The 25,972-nt window shown below is 44.4% G+C and overlaps 1 protein-coding gene across 2 annotated transcripts in view; it reads left to right on the top strand.

Moving 5' to 3' along the window:
- The window catches only part of AMOTL2 (angiomotin like 2), a 36,899-nt gene extending 32,999 nt beyond the window's left edge, over positions 1-3,900 (top strand). For both annotated transcript variants that reach the window (XM_044434216.1, XM_044434207.1), the window contains exons 9-10: positions 443-610; positions 1,723-3,900. In XM_044434216.1, coding sequence (XP_044290151.1) covers positions 443-610; positions 1,723-1,781 — 227 coding nt within the window. In that variant the 3' untranslated portion in view covers positions 1,782-3,900. The remainder of the gene's footprint in view (positions 1-442; positions 611-1,722) is intronic.
- Positions 3,901-25,972: the final 22,072 nt, after the last annotated feature.

The raw sequence follows: 25,972 nt of genomic DNA, 5'->3' as shown, positions 1-25,972 counted from the left end.
ATCGGGAATCTTGTCTGAATAGAACAGCTTAGACCATTGGTGGAAACATACAACTGTGAACAAAATGGTTTTCCCATCCATTGTCATCTCTTGGTCATTAAGTAAGCTCAAAGCTCCATAGTCCTTCCATGATGGGAGGCTAGATAAATACATCATTTGTGGTTTTGGCACTGCAGCCTGGTGGCTCCAGATGTTTAGAACCACAGTTTCCAAGATTCCTGACATTGGCTCTACTGACTGGGGCTAATGGGTACTGAAGTCCACAACTTCTGAAGAGCTCCAAGTTGGGAATGGCTAGTGTGATTAATCAATCTCAACAGCAACTTCTACGAGAACTCCTGTTCAGGAGAAAATGTAGAAGGGGATCCTTTTCCTTTAATCAAGGGCTTGTTTCACTTAATAGTTTGCACTATGAACAGGGTTCGTTTTCTCTCTTCTTCAGCCCCCAAGGCCTTGGCAGAAGCATCCATCCCACCAATTTGTGTCCCCTTCCATGCCAAACATGGCAGCAAAGACGGGAGCACGCAGACAGAAGGCTCATCTGAGGGCAGTCCATGTGAGGAGCCTGAGTGCCATCTAGAAAGCAGCGGCAGTGCAGCAAATTCCCTAGGTAAGTGCCGGCTGTTGGCCTAACTCACAGAGTCGTGGCTGCGGGATGGATGACCATGGTGCCTGACCTTCTCTTATGGACTCCGGTAGCTATGTTTGCAGTACACCCAGTGAACTGCCTTCCCCTACCAGGGATGCCTGACACAGTTGACATAGCTAAGAGGTGAACACAGAGCTGCCTGCTGCAGGCTAAATGCCAGGACAGAGATTCTTGCCATAGTGAGTAATCATGAGTTTCATGCAATGCAGTACAGGCTTATCCTAGAGGAGCAGGTGGGGCTGAAGGATTTAAACACACGCAGAGAGAGAGAGGGAGGAAGAGAGGGATTCAGTGATGGCTTGTGTGGAAAATATACCTCCTCTTGCTCTCTCAAGTTCCCTAGTGGCCTCATGCATATACTTTTTTAAACTTAAGGTAGGAAATACCCCAACATCTCACTGCCAGAACATCTTGGAAAAAAGAAGCTCTGAAGGATGATTCATGTCAGGAGAGAAAAATCTGAGCAGATAGTTTCTCTTTTCCTGCATCCTCCTCAGCTGATGATACTTTTCTCAGCCTGTGGTTTTGGGGTTTCACCCAGGCTCGTCTCCTGCCTTGGACCCACAAGGATGGTGCAAGACACTGGCTGTACTGAGAATAGTGGGAGCTGGGTTTGACCAGCCTTCTCCAGCATGTTGCCTGAATGAATGACTGGCACAGCCATGGGCATCAGTCCACACATGATGCCATGTGTGTTGTTAGCAGTGGGACCTTTGGCCCTCCATATGTTACTGGACTAACTGGACCTTCCATCAACCCAACCACTAGCCACTTTGGCTGGGGCTGCTGGAAGTTGGGGCCGCTCAACATCCAGAAGGCCACTATGTTCCTACCTGTGTATTCAAAGGGAAAAAGTTTCCAATGAGAGAAGCTGGAGTTTTCAATCATGCTTTGTTGCCTGTCCTGTAATGCAAGGAAAAGGGACGGGGTTTAGGTTCTGGTTTTGTTTTTGTTTTGTATATGGCTCTGAAGCCTATTTTTATTTTAGCTTTGTAATATTTAGAATAAAGATTTTGCTGTGAAAGATGCTGCAGTCACTAAGTATTTTGACACTGGCTGTGTTTCCTTTGCAGAGATGTTGCCAGCTGCAAAAGCCCTGGATCTGTCAGACATGGTGGAGATCCTCATCTGAGGAGCAGGACATCCTCTGTGCATGACCTGACCAGACCAGACCAGACCCAGTCACTGCTGCCTAACTTGGTGGGGGGTGGGAAGGGAACAGTAACCGATGGAGAAAGAAAAGACTTGAGAGCGAAGACTTCAGCAATGACTGGTGGTGAGCAGGACAAAGGCTTTGCAAGGGGCTGGAAGAGAATGCCAAGTGGGTCTGTGGATTTGGGGGTTTAAAGTGGCAAGAGAAGTGCATCTCTTCTGGGGCTGTGAATGCCCACCATCCCCCAGGCAGATCTCTCTCCTCCTCCTCTTCCTCCTCCAATGGACTGAGCAACAGCTTGAGCACCGTGCACCGAGGCCGATGCTTGTGTGGAGGCAGTTGCAACACCTTTTCTTTGCTGCTGGCTTGAGAAGCCAAATGTGATTCTGATGTTGCCTGGATGCAGGCCTGCAGAGGGTCGCATGCCGGGGTTTGGCACTGAAAGACATGATATGCCTGATTCACAGGGCTCCTGGCAGGTACCTGGACCAGAAGTGTAAGCTGTCATGAGCAATGATTGTTTTGTCTGGTGCTGCTGTGGTTGCAGTGAATTCTGTGCAGCCTCTCCTTCTCCCAAGCCCACTTTTCACACCTCCCAAGCAGAGGGATTGCTGCAAATACTGGGATTTCAGACAGTCCCTTATTGTCTGCCAGACAGCACATGGCCCACCATAGGCACTGGCAAAGGGGGATCACAGCGATGGTGCCACTTCAATTTTATTGTAAATAGCTTCAGTAAGAACAAGCCCTATAGTAATCAGCATTTTAGCCATAGTCCCTCTGTTTTGGGTCTTTCTTTACCCTCCTCAAGCTTGCAGTGGATCTGCCTGATCTCGCATTTGCTTCACATCACTTAAACTATTCCACCCCCAAGTCCTGTTTTCAGATTTCTCAAGTGTTTGCTTTGCTTTGCTTCCATTTCATATCCTGTTTGTCCAGAGTTAAATATCCGCCTTCAGAGTCCTTCAAATTCCATTTCCTTTGAAGCAATTTCCCATGATGCTTCAGACTGGAATTTCCCTGCACTTTGTTTGAACAGCAGCCACCAGCCAAATGTTTCTCTTTCTGTGTTGCCATTTGCAAGCTGTTGTCCTCTAAACTGGATGCATCCTCGTGTGGCATTGATTGGCACGGCTGTATTGGGATGAGCAGCTCCTACCCTCAGCTGGTATAATACTAGGGTCATTCCATGTTTGGGCAGTACCATCTGGTCCAAAGCAAGATCTCAGTCAGATTTCTTACTGACATGAACAATCATTTATTCATATAACAAATAATGCAGAAAGTGAATTGAAACTACTCCAAGATAGCGGGCGAAGTATGATGCAGTACGTATGCGGGGGTTTGTGTTGAGCTAGTATGTTTGTGAAGTGGGAATGTAGCCAACAGCTAGTTGTTTTTTCTAAAAGACATAAAAGGGCATTTGTAGGAATGATATGAGTGAATATGGAAGTGTAAGACAACTTTATATCCCAGATGTATCTTTAAAAACAAAAGCAAATTTTGGATAGAGTGTTGATTACAGACATATGCTTTCTTTCTTTGGAACCACTCCAGAATCTGCCATAGAATTTCTTTACCTTTCCCTGTCTACTGACAGCTGGCTTCTGACAGTAGCCAATGTTTGATATTCATGCATTACTCACTCCACCAAGCTTTGATGCTTTCTTGATTCTGCTTTTGCACACTTTCATCCAGACTCCTGTATCTGTCAAACATGTGCATTTGCTGGACAACTGCATTAAAAAAATCCCCCTCCATGAATATCTAAAAAGGTGTTCAGTGATTGTGCATTGTTTACAAAGTGAAAAAACAAAGCAAAAAAAGTTATGAGCGAGAGAAAGAAACACAGCTTAATATATTTCATATTAATATTTGGTATTCCTTTTTTAAAAATATTTTTGTGCTGTGAACTTTTTTTCTGCCAAAGACAATGAGGGGTGTTTTTTTGTTTTGTTTTGTTTTTGGTGCATTTTAAGTTATCTTAAGTATTTAAACGTAAACCTGACTTTTATTATGCCACCCTATACCGAGATTGCTGTAGCATTCTACTTGGTATAACAATATTTTAATAATAAATAAATATTGCCTAATAAGCCTGTTTTCTTCTGTGGTGTGTTTTTGTGACTGGGAACTGCACTGGTGATAACCTCATGCACACACAAAAGGAAGTCAGTGTCTCCTGTGCCTTTCCTATCTTTGAATTGGATCCAGACTCTGTCGTGCTTCAAGCAGCCCCACTGTAATCAATTCAACTTAAGTGTAGGTCAGGTCCCAACCTGTCATACATGCTTGCGTTAAATCCATATTGTGACACTGGTGCTGGTACAACTTCTTTTGTAAAGCTGTAGGGCAGGATCCTAGGCATGTTTAGGTGGAAAAATGGTCTTAGGCAGACCTGCTGGTAGCACCCAACACCTGGGAGCAGTTGCCAAGGCTCAGACAAGGCCCACAGACACTGGTACCTGTCCTACCCCATATGGCTGAGACAGGAACATCATATGAAATCTCCCGCAGTGCTGGAGAGCACTATTACATCAGACACCCCACATCACACTGCAAGATGTAAAGTGGTGGTGTCACTGTTGCTCACCACCACTACTGCCTCCCAGGCACTCTAGGGACTTGATGTAAGAGGGAGCCCACCACCTGGCGTTCTGCCAAGGCCGACTGCATGCTCATCTTGGTCTTAAGAAATTGGGGGTTCTTTAGCACAATAAAAAACATAATGAAAATGGAAGAGCAATGAGCTCAAGTGATGAGAAGATGGATTTGATCTGGGAACTAAGAAAAACCTGTATGAAGTAGACCAACCTGATGAGGCTGGTTTTGGTTATGCAGTCTTAGGCATTGGAAGTTTTCAAGTCCATCAACTGGAAAAGTACCAGTCTTTTAACAGTATAGGATTTCCTGCCTCAAGGCAGATAGACCAGCAGACGATGACCTGCACAAGACTTGGTTCTGTGACTGGACAGCTAAAATGGGAAAATGTATGTGATGAGCAGCTTTCCCAGATGTGTGTGTCAGGGGAATACTCTATCCACTCTGCCTTTGGCCTTCATAGTGGCTCACTCATGCTGCCCCCATCATGTACCACCAGCTCTGTAACCCATCACCACTAAATGGAAAATATCAACAGAAGCCTTGTCAGTTTGGCAAAGGCACAGAAAAGGGAAACCAAGCAATGTAAGAAGTGGCTGTAGGGTAGCCAAGTGGCCAGCTTTTCCATTGGAAGACCATCCTCTGTTTGAAGGTCTACCCAGTCTGCTTTAAACATAAGGGCCTACAGGAAGGGGTCATGAGCATTGATCTTAGTGAACACCTGGACAGCAGAGCAGACTCAGAAGCTCCACAGTTCAGCCTTACCCATGGGGAGAGATTCATTGTATCTCTGGGCAACTTGTTTTTAAATTTGCCGTTCTGTTTTATTATGTGCAAATATACTATGCAAATCGGCACCCTCTTTTCGGTAATGCACAAGCAAGCACATTCCGAAGGACAGAAAGTTGCCAGCCACAGTGCTGGTCAGGGGTAACTGAACAGGTGGCATGCTAAAGCTATTATCTACTCTGCTGGGCCTTGAACTCAGCTTATCTGCAGGCCTTAGCCAATTCAGACTATAAGTCAATTAGTATACAGGCCATGGTGTGTACATCTGTGCATGTGTAGAGGCCCAACTTTAGATTAAGCTCCTAAGAGCTAACACAATAAATATAAGATGGGAACAGTTTGTGCACATATGGCAACATGGAGATGAGGGTGAGGCAGATTCCACCAGGTTGGCAGGGATCTTAACCACTGTGCCCTCAGCAACACACACGCACGCGCGCACTTCAGTGCTGCATTCCATTGCAGGGACGGGTACACTTCCAAAATGTCCTGTTAAGGTCCATTAACATTTTCTGCTTTGCCATGGCAGCTTATATCCTGTAGACACTGACCTTGGTGGTTAATCTATAACGATTAACAATGCATTTGGCCCCTTTACGTGCTGTGATTAACCTGAAGAATTTGAGTAAAGAGCCAACAAGATTATTACAGAGAGGAAAGCAATGCTTAAACAACCTTTCCTTCTCTGAAATAAACAGTGAGAGGCAGGACTGCCTTGTTTATTGTAAAAAAACAAAACAAAACAAAAACAGATAAGTTATTTTAAGGCCCAAAGAAAACAATGGTGATGCATTTGGCTTTTCCTCAAGAGAATACTGAATGGCCAAAAAAGGGGGAGGGGTCCTAAACCCAAACCCAAAGATTTATTACTTGTCTTCAAATGAATGAACACCAGAAAATAAGTTACAGTAGTCGAGCACAACTTTTCAGATTAGAGCAACCAGTCACTAGAGGTGGAGGGTCATTTGCAAATGAATCCCACTGAAAACTCGCTTGGCTAGGAGAGAGAGGCCTAGAGCAGAGGAACAGTTGAGCTTCTCTTACCTGTGTACCCCTTTTGCTGTTAAAATGGAGGAGTGAACTGTATATGTATGAAACTGAAACTGATGCAGGTTCACACCGATGAGTTTGCTGCTGTCACATAGCCTGATCTTACCTTGGAAACTGCCTTATATGGGATTATCAGGCCACCTGTCCACCTCTGAATGGAGTCTTCCTCCAGGTGGGCTGGACTACATCTCCCATCATCCAGGCCAACTGGAGGGCACTAGGGTGGGAGAAAGCTGTTTTAGCCTCTTATTGTCTCCTCTTGGTTGCTGTTAGTTCTCCAAGATCTGGGGTTTTTCCAGATAGTGCTGACCAGAGTCCTCCTTTTAACTGGATGCCAAGGAATATACCTGAAAAATTTGTGCACAAAGCATACGCTCCACCACATGAGCTATGGGCCCTCCTTGCTCCTGCCTAGATGTGTGTGTTATAAAATCAGAGCAGAAGGTTTTCAGGGCATTTTGTCATTGATGTTCTACAGGGCAGCAGCCCAACCCCAGAGAGGAATATGTTATTCTGTTTGCTTCTGTGTTCATCTGATAGGGTAGTCGTGTTCATCTGTCCGCTTTTACAGAGGGCCCTCCTTGATTCGAAAGCCTGTTCTGTCCAATGCAGGCCATAAGAACTGTTGCACCCAAACAACAGCCTGAACAAGGCTCACCTAGGCATAGTCTTCCACACTATTCTATTCAGATTGTAATGTCTAAATTTGTATCTATACATGCAAATTAGCATATTTAAATGTTATGCAAATTAACACCCTCTTTTGTGATTATGCATTTCCTCCTTTTTATGACGCATAAATGGCCACACTTGTCTGGGGGTGTTTATGCCTTAAGCTGAAGTTCTTGAGACAGCTAACAATACATTTATAATACAGTAAAATAGACACTAGAGAGGGCCCAAAAAGTAGCTCTGCACTCTACTTCTGCACCTCTGTGCAGATCTTGGAGGAAATTCTGGTAGGCTGCCCTCATTGTGCTTCTCACAAGGGAGGCCTTCATCCTGTGCTGTGACTGCCTTGTCCACCCTCTGGCTTCTGGACACGGATAAAAGGCAGTGGAGAAGCCTCTCCAATCCTTACAAGCCTTCACCAAGTGCTCAGAAGTTTTAGCAGCCCAAATGCACACCGTTGAATCTGGTCAGAAGCTGGGCCTAAACTACTCGTAGCAATGCACCCATGCTTAACTTTTGATTATCATATTGATTTTGATGGGCCTTTCAGTGCCATTGAGATCTTACGTATTTGGTTGAACAGGGTCAACCATTCTTCCATTTGTCTGCTAAACACATGAATGATGCAGGCATCATGAATTTATTTTTCAGCTGCTTACTGCATAGCATGCTTTCTGCAAGAGAAGGGATCAGTAACTAGCATCTCTACACATTTAATCCAACTGTAGTAAGCAGTTTCCTCTGTGTGTGCGTGGTGCAAATGTTTGACATGTTTCCATAAGTTGTGAGACCCAGAGAGATTTCCTATTTCAACTCCCATTTCTGCAACTTTTGTGAAATGCCCTAAATAAACAACCTATGAATTTTCACGTCTGTCTTATTGCAGAAGTTCTGCTGCTGGTGACAGCTGGTTGAGCACCACCATGCATATTTCCAATACTGATACAGGATGAATGCTGAACCTTACCTTAGGCTAAGGCTGGCAAACATGACAGCCAGCTTCACAGGATATTGTTCCTGAAGGCAGACACAATCCATTGCTTTAGAAAGCCAGGAGCATGTTTAGTGCAATGGAAGTTATGTGAGTGCTCTGATCTGCCGAATTTTCCAAAAAGTGGTCTGCGGAGCCACCCAACAATTTTCAGATGGTCTGCAAGCATGCCAAGTATCTGAACCATTTTCTTACTGCATTGCGATTTCATGTATATTCTGGAAAAATGTGCTTGCAGAGACCTCTGATGACTTCTTATGGGAGGACTGTCAACAAGGAGAGGATCTTATTGGCAGGAATCCCCTATACACAGAGCCACATGTATGGGATAAGGTGAGGAAGATTCAGTGGGTAAAAGGATCGTGCCCAATAGTCATGCTAAGCCTACCCCTTTTCCCCCACTGTTTTAATTCAGGATACCAGTTGAGCCTGATTTTTCAAAATACTTTAGAAGATGTTCAGGTTCAGATAGTTTAAATAGAAGTTTGCGGTGGGGCTGCTTTTGACAACCGTCTGCATGCTTTAGTCATGGCAAAATGCAGCAGTCTGCTGCAAAATGGTGCATGGTATGGGGACTGTATTGTACCTGTCCTGAAAGACTCTACTGTTTGCTTATTGTTTTCTGGGCACAATTCAAGGTGTTAGCTCTAATCTTTACAAATTTAAACAGCTTAGTCAGAAGATATATCTCTGACTATTTTGGAGTTTCACTCCCAAGAAGCTCCTGCCAACATCACCAGGTACAGTAGGCTGAGAGATGAATTCTAAAACCATTGGAGATTGACTTCCTGCTCACCCTAGATCTAAGGAAGCGCCTGTCCTGCTGTGAACCTGTCCAGATCTTAATCTGTAGGACTGGCCCCTTTGAGGGTGATATTACCCACAGAGGCTACTTTGTCAGGCACATGGGAAAAGGCTTTCTCCAGTTTTGCCCCCAAATTATGGAATGCACTCCCTCCAGAACCATGACTGGAGGTACATAAGCCTTACAAATAAATTAAAAATCCATATTGCATTGCCATCAAAGGGATGCAAAAACACAACCATGTTCATGATGTAGCAAAGCACATGGCAACACACAGGGTACTGTAGGCACAGCTGAGCTGGGACAGCGCAAAGGACACAACACAGGGCTGTGTTACTATTAGGCACAAGAGGCAATCACCTCAGTCTGCAGTTGCTGGTGGGGCAGGCGTGTTGTGGCAATGCTGTGACTGCCACATGACCTGCCTGTGGCCCTGGTGCAAGCTTGCTGCCTTGAGTGCATTAGAGGATGCTGTTCCATCACCAGTGTTGAAATCCAGAAGAGCTTCTTTCAATGGAATGGGTGGGGGCCTCCTGTCCTTGTCAGGTCAGCCACAGCACAAGACCCCACATGCTAAATAGTGGAGTGGTGACAGTTAGTCTTAAGCCAGTAACACAGGTTTCTTTGATGAGTGTTCATGACTGCCCCCAGATGATCTCCACCTTCCTGGACCTCACCTGCAAATGATGCACTGGCCAGATCATTGCATTAACTGAGACAGCGGTGGCAAAAATTAGCCAGACATTTTCAAGATTCAGCAGTCATTCTCTGTCTGTGTTTGTCTGGCTGTCTCACTCCCCCTTAAAATCCAGTATAGATCTTTGCTGTCATGTCTTGGGCAGACGGCTAAGGAGGCCATGGAGCAGGGTGGTACCAGAGGGGATGGAATGCCTCTCTCTCCTCTCTAGGATAGAAGAACAGGGTTTGAGAGGCAGGAGGAGAAAGGGCTCACCAGCCCAATTTCAGTAGCCTTTCTGAACCAGTCAGTGGTTTCCTGTGTGCATCAGGATCTATATCCATGCCTTCCTGGGTTCCTTATCTCTCTGAATGCCTGCTCTTATCAGCACCATTTCAATTGGTTCCAAGCTTAGCTTGGAATGCAATGTTGGCACCTTCAAACAAACCGCCAGAGGTTCATTGCAGGAACAGAAAAGCTGGCAGGATCACTTGGATGGCAGAAAGAAGGGAAGGGAGGGCTTCTGTTCAGAACTTGCAAAGCTGGATATGTTGTGAGTAGCTGCCTCGTGTCAAGAGGAAAGTGAACAAGAAAAAAAACAGCTCTTACAGCAATGATGTATCATTATATAACATCCTCACCTTCAGAGGCATTTACAATCTTGATCGTGTGGTTCTGTGCAACAGCCCTGTGAAGTAGGTCACAAATGGTGATGCCATCATCTCTTTTCCTTCTTCCTTTGGCAGGGCCTTTTGCCTTTCATCACTGTTTGATAAACAGGAATTCAGTGGATGAAGCGTTTGCCCTGAACAAAGGTGGCATAGCTTCACCTGCTGGATTTCTGCCTTTTCAGAGGCTGTTTCACAGGAGCAACCCTAATATTTGCAACAAAATAAGGAGGGGCAACCCTAGTATTTATTTAATTTCTTTTTATCTCACTCTTCCTCACACCAACTCCAAAGCTACTTGCAAACAACAACAAATATAGAAACAGAGATATACAAATAAAAAAACAGAAATAGACCACAGAAACAAAGAACAGCAACATAAATACTGTCAGAATAAAAAGGCTCCCATTAAAGCAGTCTCCAGCAAAGCTAAAGCCTCTTTAGCACAAATGCCCCTGACTCAGCAATCCTTCCTGAAAGACAAGGTAGTCACTGTGGGATGAAGACTCAAAAACCAAGAGGCCAGGTGAGTTTTCCTTAAGAGGAAGTCCCAATCACAGCTGCCCCCATTTTACAGATAAGGGACTGAGGTTGAAAGAGGACTTGCTGAAGGCCACACCATAATTGGAATTCATTTTCCAAAATGAAAGTTTTCCACTTCAGGACAATATTGGATTGGGGGCAAAATGTGCCTACCAGCACAGTCCTGGGGGAACCAGGCAGAGGCCACTGTCTGCATGAGACTATACTGGAGGAAGCTGTGCCCTTATTCTCTTTCACTGGATGACTGCAGTTGAAGGAGAAGAGTGCCACAATTCCAGCAGAGAGGAAGGGCGGCTTGACTAAGGTGCATTTGCACCCAAGGCAAGATTTGAACCAAGGAGGTGCTGGCTCGCAACTCATTCTCTTGGCCACAGCGCTCCATAGGTGGGGTTTGGGCTAACTGAGCCACTGTGCCTCTCCCAGTTGTATGCATGATTCATCACACCATCACTATCATCACCCCTGAGAGAATAGAGACTCGGGGGAAAATAAAACTGGGTCAGTTTCTTTGCCAACAAATACTTCTGTGTGGTACCCGCCCTTGCCTTTTCTCTCTGGGGCTTTAGTTCCCCATCAGTACAGTATGTGCCATTACATGTCTCTACAGGGAGGGACCGTAAACATGCTCTGGAGTCAAGAAGTGTAGAGGATCTTGTAGGAAATAGAAGGCTGTCTGTGTGTACAAGATTGTGAAGCCTCTTATAGTAACTAGACATGTATTTAAAGCCACGGCCATCATCCTTCAGAGAGCTGAGAAATCTGGCCCCATTTCCAGGAATGAGGCAGATGTGCCCTGGGAGACACGGTCAGTTTCTCAAAAGAGAGCGCCTGGCTTCTCCACATAAGCCCACATTAAAAATAACCACCCAGACATTAAGAAATGTGCTGGACAAGGGAGACCATCTCCCAAGCTGGGAACAAGATTGCACCACTCTGAAAGGAAGAGGAATCACGATCAGTCATGGGACTCAGTTGCACGAGGATGAGGTCCCACACGGTGAACTGCTAGATACAGGACTGCATGCTCTGTACAGTGTATAATGTTTATGGTATACTTACTTACCTGGAACTAAGACCCTGGATCTCAGTGAGACTTCTGATTAGACATGTATGCGATGGCAATCTTAATTATCCAATTATGTTTTCGATATTGTTATATTCATTTTTGTTATTATGATATAATAACACAATCAAATATATAACAACAGATATACATATCCATGCACACACATAGTTATACATATATGCATACATATATCTCTGTTATTATATAACAGAAATTATCGCATCTTCATTAATATTAAGTTGACCTATATTAGTAGTGGTGGGGGTGATGGTGGTATTAACTAATAATGTCCTTAACATTTTCTCAACATTGTACAGAAAGTCAAAGATAAGACAGTTCCACTGTGATTTTATTTATTTATTTATTTATCAAAACATTTTTATGCCGCCCCATTCGCCAAAGCCTCGGGCAGCTTACAACAATAGACATGATGCAAAGCCATACATTAATAACTCTTCAACATGGTTCCCAGAACAGCATACAGATAAAGTATGAAAATATAATAAAAACAATATCAAACAATTGCCTTATATAATAAATGTCCCGCAGAAAAGCAGAAAACAACTTTAAAAGTCTTGAGAAAATAAAGTTTTCTCCTGGTACAGAAGGGGATGAAGATGGCTCCAGGTAACCCCACCCCCCAGGGAAAAGAATCCCCATTGAGGAGGTGCCACAACAAAAAAGGTTTTGTCTCCATTTGCCCCCACCTCACTTCAGGCATGGTTTTAAAAGCTTATTAATATAGTGCCAACGGTGAGCTTTTCTATATTAATCTAATGTGTTTGCTTTGGATTTCACTGCAGAATGGCGATCTGAGCACTGCACAAGGAGTGCTTTCTTGCTTTTCTGCTACATTAGAAATCCCCCACGCAAGTGGCTGCATTTCACTCCACTCCACTTCCTGCCCCCTCAAAAAGAAACGATTTTTAAAAGTGGAACATCCTGAAGGTCTTGTGTTCTTCTTTCTGTTCTTTAACCATCTACTGCATGGGTCTTCAAAATACGGCCCACAGGCCAGATCTGGCCCGCCATGCCCATTTATCTGGCCCGCCTCAGAGGTTTTGGACTCGCTCGGAGAAAACGATCTCCGAGCGAGCAAGCTGCTTCCATGCAGGCACGTGCCTGCCCTCACCACACGCGCATGTGCGTGCCTGCTGCCCTCTCCCCCACCAGCCCATGCCCAGTGCTGGCACCGCCTTGCCAGCCTGCGCCCACCGCTGGCACCTTTCAGCTGGCCCCCTGTTGAAAAAGTTTGAGGACCCCTGATCTACTGATCTGGAGGAGAAAGCTAGGCAGAAGGTAAAGAGAAAGAAATAGCAAGACAAAAGAACAAGATAAAGGCGTGAGTGGGAGAGGAAGAACAAGGCTGGGGGCAAGAAAGAATGAGCAAGAAGAGTAAAGAGATTGAGAAGGATTTGGAGAGAGGAACAGTGAGGCTAGAGGCTGCGAGTGGAGACAGAGTGGACAAGGAAAAGGTCTGGGTGGACAGAAGATTGAATGGACCAAGGAACAGTTTTTCTGTTTCCCGTCCAGCCTTTAGCTTTGCTATCCCAACCTCCTATCTTGACCACCAGGCCCCCGTAGCAGCCATTAGAGGACTAACCACATCCTCCATGGGAGCCATTTTGTGCTGGTGCTCACACCACTTTCTCAAATGGCCAAATGGGCCCACAGGTAGAAAAAGGCCGAGGACCCTGCTCCAGGTGGTACTGTGAGATGTGCTCAAGAGGAAACTGCCTTTTTTGTCCGCACAATGAAATGGCACATTTCCCCTGCTTTTAAAAAAGCTTGCCCAAATTGCTGGTTAGTAACAGAAGTGAAACTAGAGGGTCACAGCATTGTCTAAAGCATCCATGGGCAGCCATGAGCTGAGAATGCTGAATGCATGATAGAAGACTCATGTAGAAATGCCCTGTGGATATAGTGCTTTAAAAGAGTGGACTTATTTATTTATTATTATTATTTATTTAAAACTTTTATATGCCGTCACCACATGCCTCGGCATCTCAGGACAGCTCACCACAGTACAAATAAAAACAATAAAACAATAACAAATTCCATAAAATTATATAAAAACAAAAACAAAAAGTGACTGTTAATGATAAAATTTTAAATTTTAAAATAGCAATTAAATAAAAAGGTTTTAACCTGGCGTCGAAAAGAATATAAACTCGGCACCAGGCACACCTCTCCAGGAAGCACATTCCATGTGAAGTCGGTTTGTGAAGTCCCTCCCTCAAGACTCGCACTCTGAATACAGACAGAATAGCAACCACAGAGGGAAGGGTGGGTAATGAGGCAAGGGTCAGCAAGGGATATGCCATTATTTTATTTATTTATTTATAACATTTCTATGCCGCATCCATCGCCGAAGCCTCGGGGCGGCTCACAAGGAAAACAAATAAACAAAGCATAGAACAATATTAAAAATTTGGAGTTCTCGGCGATAATATAAAACCATTCAATAAAACACAGATTAACAATTAAAATGTCGTTTAAATAAAAAGGTCTTGGCCTGGTGCCAAAAAACAACGACAGCGCCAGGCAGACCTCTCTAGGGAGCGCATTCCATAGGTGGGGTGCAACCACAGAGAAGGCCCGCCTCCGGGTACTCACCCTCCTAATATCCCTCACAGAGGGCTCCCGGAGAAGGGCCTCCTCGCCGATCTCAGTTATACATATATCAGGTTAGTTGCAGTGGAGTACTGGGATTAAACCAATGAATGTCCTGTTCTATTACTGGGGAACATCCTCTGTCACTGGAGGGTCTTCCACTTGTGCACTAGGACTTTCCCGTCCTCTTTCTTTACTCCTCCCACTCCTGTCCTGGAAGGTTCCTCAACCTCATAGAACGTATTCTGGGGGGATGTGGAAAGCCACGGAGGAATCTGTTCCATTCGTGGATGGACACCACTGGCTACAACCTAGAGATCTTGTCATTTATTCTTTCTTACCTGTTTTGGGGTGGGGTTACTGAAGTGATTTACTGGCTGAATTCATACAACACAATAAGCAAACCTCTGTGGGTAATGGGGTTCACAGTATTTACCATGCTCTACCTAAGTGTTTTCTACATTATTGTGGTTTCCATTCTCCCCATTCAGTCCTTCCATTGCTGGTGTGTACTCCATCAGCCACTGTGCCTGAAATTCAATCCCAGACTGCATCACTCCCTGTTTATATCACCTGCCTCTTCCTCATTAGTCCATACATAGAGGCTGGATGGCTGGGGTGGATCCTGAGCTTGCTACCCTTTCTAGGGGACTTTGTGGTAGCTACCTACCAGGACCATGTAAACTACAATCCTGGTTCAGACAGCAGCACAAGTCATGGTGGTACAAAGAAACCATAGAACAAACAATTGCTTCTTATCATGGTTTTTAAAGGCCAAACTTACCATAGTGAAATACCGCAACTGGGTGTAGGCAACACGGCAAACCAATTGTTGGGAGCAAAAGGATGGTGGGCTTAGGAAAACATTTTCATGGACTACCAGCTGCATTGGAGATGCTGAGTCAGAATTGGAAAGTGAGGAATGTTTCAGTGAGATTGGGGAGCATGGCTAGCTCAAAGTTCTGGGATGCAACAGGAGGAGGAGGAGGAAGAGATTATCTCAAGACCAGATGCTTCACCACACCAGGCCAAGATGTACAAACAGTGGAAGAGGCCTCAAGGGGTGAGGAATTTTCAGATGCAGGCTAATGCTGAAGTCCATAGCAAATATTGTGAGGACACAGCACTAATGTCCTGTAAGCAAGCTCAGAAGTACACTCTCAGACTTGCATATTCCTAGAAACAAGCTGCACAATAAGTACTCCTTGCTATAAACTTCAGTATTTTGCCAGCAAAGTCCTTTATTGCATTCCAAGCATAGTTTGCATCTTGTAGAGTGGCAAGTTATTAACTTTAGTCCCGCCAGCTTCTCTCTTTTGTTCACTCCCAGTAGAAGCTCTGTCACTCTTTGCTCCATTCTGCCTCCTGTCGGAAAATCTATAGCTGTCACTTGGATTCTGCCTTTCAGGGGTCTCCCTCTTATCCTTGAACCACAACTCACCCCTGTCTGCAGGGTCTCCTGGACCTCCATGCAACATTTCACAGGCTGTTGTAAGGAGGGTTATGTGGGAAAGGAAGTCTGTTCCTGCCAGCCCAGCTGCATCATGCTGTAACATTTTTTTAAATGTTAAGTCTATATTTTGATTCTTTTTTCCAACTTTCCTGTTTATTGTTCACTTCTTAGGCATTTTCTTGAATGCAGAGTACTAATTCTAGTTAATCTGAATCTGGATCTGTTTTCTTATATTTAATCCAGAACTCGAGATACTTTGAAACTTCATAAAATGGGGACAACATTTACCCATTAAGCACTGCACACTCTGATGTTTCAAATCCCTGCTTGTTCCCACAAATGCCAAGAAAACCAGCCGTCTCTTCCCTATATACTGCTACTCTTTCTGTATGGGGTGCAAACTCACATGTGCAAACATGCTTGCAGGAATTATTCTTGCCGTGCCACATTCACAGAGCTATGAGCTGTTTATTTTACAGACGGAATTCATCTGCTCATTCAGTCCCTCCATTTCCCCTTGCAAGTGAAAATAGAAAATGGTCTGAAGAGCTTCCTTTCTGGACCAGAGCAGTGAGTTCAGTGGGAATTTTGTTGACTTGGTCTAGAAGGTATGATAAAAAAAAAAAAAAAGGATGATTCAGAAACTTTCCTACCGTCTAACAGACAAATGACACACCCACGAATACCTACCCCCACATGCAAACACAGACACACACACAACTAGTTGGATTTGGGCCAAGTTCTTTGGAAATCAGTTTTCTTGTGCAAGAAGCAGTGGCTTTGTTTCCTCCAGAAGATGGTGTTGATACTGAAGCATTCTTTTCTCATTAGTTAGTACCCTGAGAACTTGCTCCGGTTAGGTTCCTCTCCTAGTATCTCTCTCTTCATTTCACCCTATATCAGATTGTTTGGACATTCTTGTGAACTCGGTCAGCCTAATTGCTTCATTGACTGGCTAGAATTCCTAGCATAACTGAGTCCCCAAATGATGGCTTTCTAAGGCTGGTAGAGTATCATAGGGTGGAGTCCAGCTCCATCTCTTAAGACTAGGGCTGCAAGAAAGAAGCCATTAATCTAATACCACAAGGAGGGAGTCATTCTATATATGAAAGACATTACAACTCCAGATGGAGCCCAGAACATTAGCCCTTTGCTGTTGCTGCCCAAGAAAGTCTGAAAAGAGAGGGTCATTCCATTTCTTGGCAAGCAAGTGAAGATCCAACTTCTCTTGCCATGTTCTGCAGCTGTGACATGACAAGAATGTGTGCTAGGGAACACACACTTGCACAGAGAATGACACATCTTGCTTTAATAATAAGAATCTAATTTGAACATTTTGATTTATTTCTAGCCCTGTATTGCCTTTATCTCAAAGCTTGGAAACCTGTTGACAGTGTGTTCTAAAACCAAAGGCCTAGGTAGTCAGAAATTGATGTGGAGCACCTGCAACCCAACCCCATGTGCACCATTGCTCTGCATTTGTTTTCCCAGAGATAAGTCACAGCATTCAATGGAATTTATTCCTTAGAAGGTATGAATGGAGTGCAATGTTAGGAGCTTCTTCTGGCTGCCCAGAGCATTATTATTATTATTCATTAATTATATTTCTATACCACCCATAGCCAAAGTTCTCTGGGTGGTTCACAACATTGAAGTCCCCCATCCAGATTCCAACCAGGCCTGACCCTGCTTTGCTTCCAAGATGAGGCGTGATCAGGCCCTTCAGGCTACATGGAAGCTACAGCATATCCCTTTTGGATTCCCACCATCAGAAATGTTCTGAAAAGGTGGTCCTTTATTGTCAAATGGAAAGTCTTGTTGCTATGTCCAGCTTCAGTAGACCCAGCAGCGCCAATCCGATTGCACGATATTTCTCAGAGTTAGAATTCTTCATCAGCAGAGGGAGAACTGGTTATGAGGATCTCTTTGTGTCATTTTTGACAAAAAAATCAGAAAGTAGGTATACTGGGGGTGTACAATCAAAAGGGCACTTATTCAGACATACATGAAATACATGCAGCATGTAGGGAGCCCCTGAAGAGACTACAAAGTTGGTGTCTGCAGAAGACACTTTTATAACCTATCAGTTATACACACAGCTGGGCAAGGGTGGGGGATTGCGGTGTGGGGGAATCCTGTAGGCAGTTTGCTAGAGGCACATGAGAGTAAAACAAAAAGGGTTGAATGGTTAAGACAGGCACAAAGCAAGAACTTTCAGGACAGTCACACATTAACATATCTGAAGTGTGCCCAAAGGAAGAGGCTTTAGGACAGGCACACATTAGCATATCTAAGGTACACCTGGGGGACAAGACTAGCAACTTGGTTTCCTGATCTGAACAAGATCCCACCTTAAGTCTAAAGGTGTCCTGCCAGTAACAGGCTTTCAGCAGCCATATTATGGTAGCACATTCGCTCGTTTTGTCCTGCCACTGTCAAGCCTGTGATTTTCTTTCATTGTGGCACACAGAAGGACAAGCAGAGCAGCAGGAGTAATACAATGACCCCCGGATCCCTGTTGGAATGAGAGCCTTGCTGTGTTACTGATGAGTGTTCATTCTTATCTCTTATATAAGGTTTGGAATGCTTGGCCTGTTGTACAGATTGATTGTCTGAACTCCCAGAGAGCCACGAGACAGTGGTATGAACAGAATGCAGAAAAGATTTGCACAACAATTCATTAAATGTCTCCATAAGTTAGGGAGATATGTGCTAATGGAAAGGGACACATCGAGGAGGGGGGAGTTGTTACCTCTTTTGATCCTGTCCACTCTGCTCCCCCCACCACTCTTCCCCCAACACTTGAGGACACTGAGAGCTGTGCCCTCACTATTCATTGTTCAACTATTTGTGAAATGTAAAACTGCTCTGTCAAGCTTCTGTGCCAGGTCACTTCTTTCTTCGTGCTTTGTTGAAAGCTGGCAGCTATCAGGCATCTATGACAAAACAGCGTGCTATTTACACACATTCCCTTGATAATTATTGTACAGCCCTATCAGGCTGAGGAGCAAGCCAGGGAGAGAGAAAGCCTTCCTCTTCCTTGCAGTCATTCTGCCTGTCTTCTGCTGTTCCTGGAGCAGTGGTTGCATGGCAAGGGGCTGGAGGACAGAGCTGTGCATGCCTCTCTGCCCCATGATTTTCCATCTTTGGGACAGCATTTTCTAGAGTTGCTCCCTTAATTTTGATTCATGCATGTGTTCTTTTATCATTAGATGTATTTAACCATAGGATGGGCTGCACTGTAGATCCTGCACTGTGCAGGGGTAAGGGTGGCCCAGATGGCCTCCAAGACCTCTTCCAACTTCGTAATTCTGCAATTGCTTTATGGCAAGCCTTCCCCAAGATGGTGCCTTCCATCTGTCTTGGACTGCAACTCCCATAATTGGGCACTGTGGGAGAGAATTATGGGAGTTGCGGCCCAACTCATCTGGAGAACACCAGCTTTGGAGAGGTTGTCTTACACCGAAGCTGCGTTTTTACAGTGCAGCCACTCTGTGTGTCTTCAGACCATTCTGCCACTCCCTATTTTACATATTAAAGGCTGCAACTCAGGACTCAGGTGTAACTCTGTGTCTTGCACTGTGTGATTTGCTTATATGATTGTCCTTTGTTCCAAGTATATTCACAATGCACTTTCCTGACCCTGAAAGATAATAAGCTTAGAAACATTAAAGAGGCCCTAATATTTCTAAGGTTCTGACCTTCTGAGGTCAGCAGAGTTTTTAATTATCTTGAAGCAAGATGTGTCTGTCATTTTGGGGACACTTCCTGATTGAATTCCCATAAGCAGTGAGCACATTAGCCCGGAACCTGGGAAACTACCAACACACGCTCCCTTTTTCCTACCCAGTGGCCCATGTTCAAGGTAATCTAGCTGCTTCAAGACCCAGGGTAGCCCTTTCTCATCCCTCATCACCACCCTGATTGCCTCCGAGGGGTTTGTGGATGGCAGCTTCCCACAGTTTCTGTTGCACAGCTATGCTAACTGAGGCATACGTGGGGTGATCAGACACAGACAAGAGAAGGACATTTCTGCACCTTTACAGAAATGCAGAAGCGGGAATTCCAGCACTTGCCATTTTTGCTGATTCCCATGTGACAAGCTGCAACTGCCAAAATTCCCTTTGCACATAACTATTAAAAGTATGGAAGTCTTATCTCTGGGAGGCAACTTGATCCTCTCCAGATAACATCTATGAGCCCCAGCCAATGTGGCCAAAGGTTAGGGATCATGGGACTTGTAGTCTAAAACATCTGAAAGGGAACATCCTCTCACCATGGCCTTAAGCTAACACAAGGGGTTTACTTCTGGGCAGAAGAAGGATACTTTGCAGATTCAAAGCACAGTTATTGTAGGATAGATTGCACAGAATGGAGAATAGCTTGGCTGCGTGACCAAGATCTTTTCTGGCCTTGTCAGAATTACATTCCACACAGCTGATGGAATGAGGGGTTGTAAATCCAGGAAGGGAGTGGGGGAGAAGTGTGCAGTGTGTTTTATCCGGGTTTTTTTCCCTAGCAGATCCAAATGTTAGATTCTGTATATGCTCAGATGCATTCTATAATTACTTTGAGAAGTAATCTGCTCTGCTCTGCTCTGCTATCAGAGCAGAAAGCATGATGCATATATTCAGAATCTGTGTCATTAGTCCCATGAAAAAAGGAAGAGGAAAAGGAAGAGAAAGAAAGTTGCTGCTTATCAAAGAAAAGAAACTCTGTGTTCAAAGGCTAAGGTGCTGAGGTTTTTAAAAATAAAAACATTGCAACTTTTGTAAGGACAATGCAGGGTGAAATTGCAGACATGCATGACACACACTCTTGAGCTACACTTTTCAAAGCCACCGAGTAGATAGTTCTTAAATGTTAATGCAGCCACAGTAGTGACTGTGGGATTTTTAAGGCAGTGTTTGAAACATCAGGAAGCGCAAGCCAAATATCCCCTTAAACTCTTGGGCATCTTAAAGTGATGGCTAATCAGCAAACAGTAAAGCAGAATCAGTATCTGACTCAGAGGAAAGAAGCAAGAAAGCAGAGGAGTATCCACTGTAGGGTCAGGAATGGGCAGGGATGACAAACGGAGACAGGATCAGCGGCAGAAGCGTGGCACCGCTGGGTACCCCATGCAGGCCTATGAAAGGCATCCTTTTTCTCCAAGCAGGGCAACACACTGGCCTGTCATACAAGTTTTGTGTTATGGGGCTGAATCTGAGAAGAGATGGATGGACGTGACCTCCCCGAAAAGCATTTGGTAATGATGGGTGTCTCAGAACCAAGCCGGGATAGGTGCCTCTTCGTTTGCTTGAATAAGCAGAAGGTCTCGTATGCCTGAACCAGCCTGCCCAATGCCCCCTCCCTCTCGCCTGCACTGCGCTGCCTGCCTGACATTCCTTGCATATAAACAGTAAATGGCCTGTTATTATCCTGGCATGCTTGGAATAACTGTGGCTATTTTTTCTCTTCCCAGAATTCTAAAAGGCCAAAAACTCTTAAAAAAAAAAAGTAAAAATTGAGCGGCTTCTGAGTCCGCTCCCTCCCTCCCTCCCTCTTTCCCACCACCTCAGCAACCTCGAGGCGAGGCAGGGAAAGGAAGCCGTACTCCTTGCCCCCCTTCCCTCGTTCCATCTGCCACAGTGCTGCTTTGGCTACCCCACTGCTGAGGCTGCTTCTCACGACAAAGTTCCTACATGGAAAGCCTTCAAGTCCCTGCACAAGAAGTGTGTTCCACTGTGTGTGGTTATCCTACCCTAATGGTGGCTCACATTGCTCTGTGCTTAGACCAATGCAATCCCACCATGACCTTGCATAGCAGCAGCAGCAGCAGCTCTATACTTCCCATAGCCGAAGCTTTCTGGCCAGTTTTAAGTCACCCATCCAGATTTCAGCCAGGCCTAACCCTGCTTAGCTTCTAAGTCTAGGCAAGATCAGGCACTTCAGGCTATATGGAGGTACAGTCCCTGCTGGCAGTGCAGAAGTCCCTGCTTTCTGCTGACATGCCTGCTCTCTAATCTTTTCCTTCACCAGCTGGTGAAATTGATAAAATGGGAAGAATTCCTTGTTGTTGTGAGTGTGATGATGGTGATGCCATTGCATTTATATCCTGCCCTTTGTCCTCTGGAAAGGAACCCAAGACAGCTTCCAAGGTTCTTCTTTTCACTTTATGCCCATATGACAACCCTGGGAGGCAGGTTAAGCTGAGAGGCAGTGACCGGCCCAATTCACCTAGTGAGCTTCACGGCCGCACAGGGATGAGAACCAGGATCACTTGAATCCCAGTTCAACACTGTACCTCAGTGGCTGTCACACCTCACCAGCTCTGTTAGCTTCACCAAGAGCCCCTGGTGAAAGAGGCAAGTTTAGCAGGAAGCAACCTTAGCAAACTCACTACCAGGCCTTTTTGTTTCTTCCATTCCAAGGGCCATGAATATGTTCCCCAGGATTGGTGTGCATGATTAAAGTGTACAGCGCAATCCCATGCAAGTCAGCTCAGAAGTAATCCCCCCTGAGTTCAATGGGAGCTACTCCCAAGTAAGTGTCTACAGAATTTCAGCTGTACTTAACATCCCCTCCCAGAGATTGCATTAATTAAATTGAAAGGGCTTTCATTAGAGACCAGAGTGCAGAAGGAGGGCTATGGACCAAATGACCTTGAGGCCATGACACATCATAATGGAAAATAGGAAGGAACTGGGTAAAGAAGCCATACCATGTCTGTCAATGCAATGACCAAAGAGAGGGAGACATTTCAGTGAGAAAAACCCAGTTCCCAGACATATAATATTATGGATGTGAGGAGGGACCACATGGAGAGGCTAAAAATGCACCCTTCAGATTAGGAATAGGCAAATATGTCAGTTTTGTTTTCTCCTGCATTAATTTCTTTAAATCTTTTGAAAGTTTTTTTTCTTTTTCAGATATGAAGACCTTTCTGAATCTTGGTAAAATTATACAAAAAACTAACATATACATATGTACATGTATATGTATTCTCGACCAGCAGTACAACCCAAATTTGACAGGTGTGATTATTTCCACCATGGAAAGGATCATGTGGTCCCTGCTTACTATGCAGCCATTATGCAGAGAATGTCAGGAAAAAAAGAGCTGGTAGTACTAACTCAAGCATGCTTACACAGGGATTCAGACCCGGACTTTAAAGTGCAGATCACTCAAAGATCAGGATGACTAGATCTTTCCATCATGGTTTCTTCCATATTTAGATTAACACTCAAGTTATTTTTTTGTCCCATATATACAGAATTTTGCAAAGTTTGGTAAATTCTGATCCAAAGTCAGCTGAAAAGAAATGCCCACCCTTGCCTGTTGCAAATATAAAGTAACAGTTCAGAATGCAGAAAGCCTGAAATGCAATTTTAAGTCCATCTTTCTGCAGAACCATCAATTGATACAGTCTGATATAAAGTACATTTTAAAATTGCGTTGTTCACAGATGCATATTAATAGCAGACAGAAGAGGCCACAAGTACTGCAACAATACAATCCTAGAATTGTCTACTCAGAAGTAAGCCCTACTGAACTTAGTATGCCTTATTTGTAGGTGTACCCAGCTGCATTCCTATTTGCACATGTCAAATTGTTCTTATTCTAATACTTTTAAAGCCAGATTCCTCAAATGCATGCTTCAGTGCAATCCTGGTTCTCCATTTCATGAGAAACATTGGACCCTGTGTACTGGAGTCAATGTGAGCAGATTAAATGTGCTGGGAAACCTGCTCTTTTTTGGGAAGCTCTATCCACTTAATTTAACATTGGAATGCCAGTTGTAGACACTGCTGAACATTTCCAAGATGCCACGTCTAGTCTAACTGGTTGGGCAACGTGCAAGGCAAGTCAATATGAGCCACTTCCATGCAAACATACATGCTTAACAGGGCAGGGCAAATAGCACTGAAATGCTTTTCATTCAGCTATTTCGGCAGGGAAACTTGTTTATTCACCTTGTGTGTTTGCCTATTGTGCAATTTCTGCCTTGAAACAACAACAAGCAGCACTTTTCTGTATCTCCTTGGGCTGAAAGATAGCTAGAATACGAATTCTGCATGCAATGACACTGAAGCACAAGTAGTTATACAGAAAGCATTAGTGTGGAATGTAAAAGAAGTTTAATCCAGCAGCTAGTTATAACTAGTTGATGCAGCAAATATTTGCAGATGCTCGTGGTTGATGAGATAAGCTTAACATGTAATAAAAATAATAGTCCGCTACTTATGAAAGCTATTTGCAGGCATTCTCAAGCTGGAGTGGGGAGTGGGGAAAAGTCCTAGATTCAAGGCATGGTTTGGTGTGAGTCGCTCAGCCATAGGCTCTTGCAAGGGACCTGGGAACAATTCACATCATCTTTTCAGCACAGTAAAGACACATTCATCCTACGTATGGCTATCAGAGGCTGCCTAGATGGCCCTGGAAAGGTCAGAGGTCCAGCCCCAACCTTGGCAGTGTGTTCAGCCTCAGCTAGTATTGCTCTTTCCATAATAACTGTAGCTCTAAGGATGGAAAATTAACCTTGGAGACAGTACTAACAGAGTGCTCCAGGGGAGGGGAGGAGTGAGGATTCACCAACTATAATGTATCTTGGTGCAATCTCAGCCTCTTCTACTCATGAGCAAAGACAAAAAAACTTAGACAAAATCAATTATCTACATGTTTTCTGGGATGCAAAAAGCATGGATGTGGTCTTCACCTCCATGTGGTTTCCATCCTTGGGTTTGGAGGGCTGTGGGCAGCCTCACTGAAATGTGCTCTATGATCTACTGAGTATTGCAACCAAAAGATGCCCCTTTTCCTGCCTAAAGAGGCAAAGGATTGCAACCAGACAAAGGGCTCCTGCCACTTCCAGCTGGAAGGCCCTGTGCTGATATTCCGTGATTTTCTCCTTAATGGGCTTTCTGTGTTGGGGAAAAGGATGGAAGAAGTGGTGGGAAAACATGGGAAGACTATGAGTGGAAGACAAGGTCTGGCTATTGCCCCATTCTGCCCCATTCATTGGCAAAATTCAACAAAAGAGGCAGGGCTATAAAAGCCTCATCAGGAAGCACATTCGAAAAGCAAGACTGAAGAAGCAGCAACCAAGTAAAGGGGGGGAAATAACAGTGGCTGATGTGCTTTTAATGATGGCTCAATGAGTAGAAAGTAGCATGTGAGGCCTTAAGGGTGCAGCTATGGCAGCTGCTTGAAAAGTTGGCAACCTTTGTGTGAATTAACCTTGGAATGTATCCTCTCCTGGGTAGTGATCTGACCAGAAAGATGCAGACTTGGTCTATTTTGTACCTAGAAGTTATGTAATGGAAAAGCCATAAATTCTATAGCTCACATCCCCATTCTGTAATGAAGCTGAAAGATACCATAGTTAAGAACTGCATGAAAAACGTTTTTGGATAAGGCTCAGGGCCCTTTCACTGGTTTGTAGCATCATGTCAGTAATAGCTGTTATTATTGTTTCTGTCCTATAAGAGCAACTGTGGGCTTCTCTTCATAAGGATTTTAACCTCCCACTTTACCAAGACTTCAACATTTGTACAAAACCCTGCTCACTAGTTTCTGTTTGGCCAATCGTGATTGTAATGGAGGCTGCAATGTTGATGTTCCCCTTAGGATTTTGATTAGGAAAAGAGCATAGCAGAAAAGTTGAAACTTGCATCTTGTAGCACCAAGAGATGACTGGCAGCCCCAACTATTGCATTTCCATTTTTAAAAAGGCAAGAGTTATTTCTCCATATATATTACTATTAGCTTCCCACGATTTTTCTGGATAGAGGTTTATCTTTATCAGCTCTATGACAGTCAGAAATTCAGCCTTTCCAGGTGTGGAGATACAGTGATGGGAAAGTAATACCTTTTTGGATTCTGCCTGTGATGCTGCTGTTAAGCCGTGGGGAGTGTGGGGGAGAGAGGTAGCAGTGCTAGTTGCTACATAATAGAAAATGAGTCAGCCTCTCTTTGCCTGGAGCAAAGATGTAATAGAAGCCATTCTAGTCCTAGCCATGGAAAACATTACTCGGAATTTTCTGTGGTGGAGACACCAACTTGGAGAAAACGATCTCCTCCTGTTACCCAATTTTCAGGGATCTCACAAAGGCTCCACCCATATGTATGTGGCAGCCAACATTTGCTGCTGCTGTATCAGAGAGGGATATTTCTGGAACAGCTGTGACATGTGGCAGTTCATGGATGGGCAGACTTCAGGCTTGTGGACATACTTTGGTCTGACTATATGCCGAGGTCCACT

Source organism: Varanus komodoensis, unplaced genomic scaffold (genome assembly GCF_004798865.1).
Source record: "Varanus komodoensis strain SLA01 unplaced genomic scaffold, ASM479886v1 scaffold1, whole genome shotgun sequence".
Classification (NCBI taxonomy): Eukaryota; Metazoa; Chordata; class Lepidosauria; order Squamata; family Varanidae; genus Varanus; species Varanus komodoensis.
The sequence above is the reverse complement of the archived record's forward strand: the minus strand, read 5'-3'. Positions and strand labels throughout refer to the sequence as shown.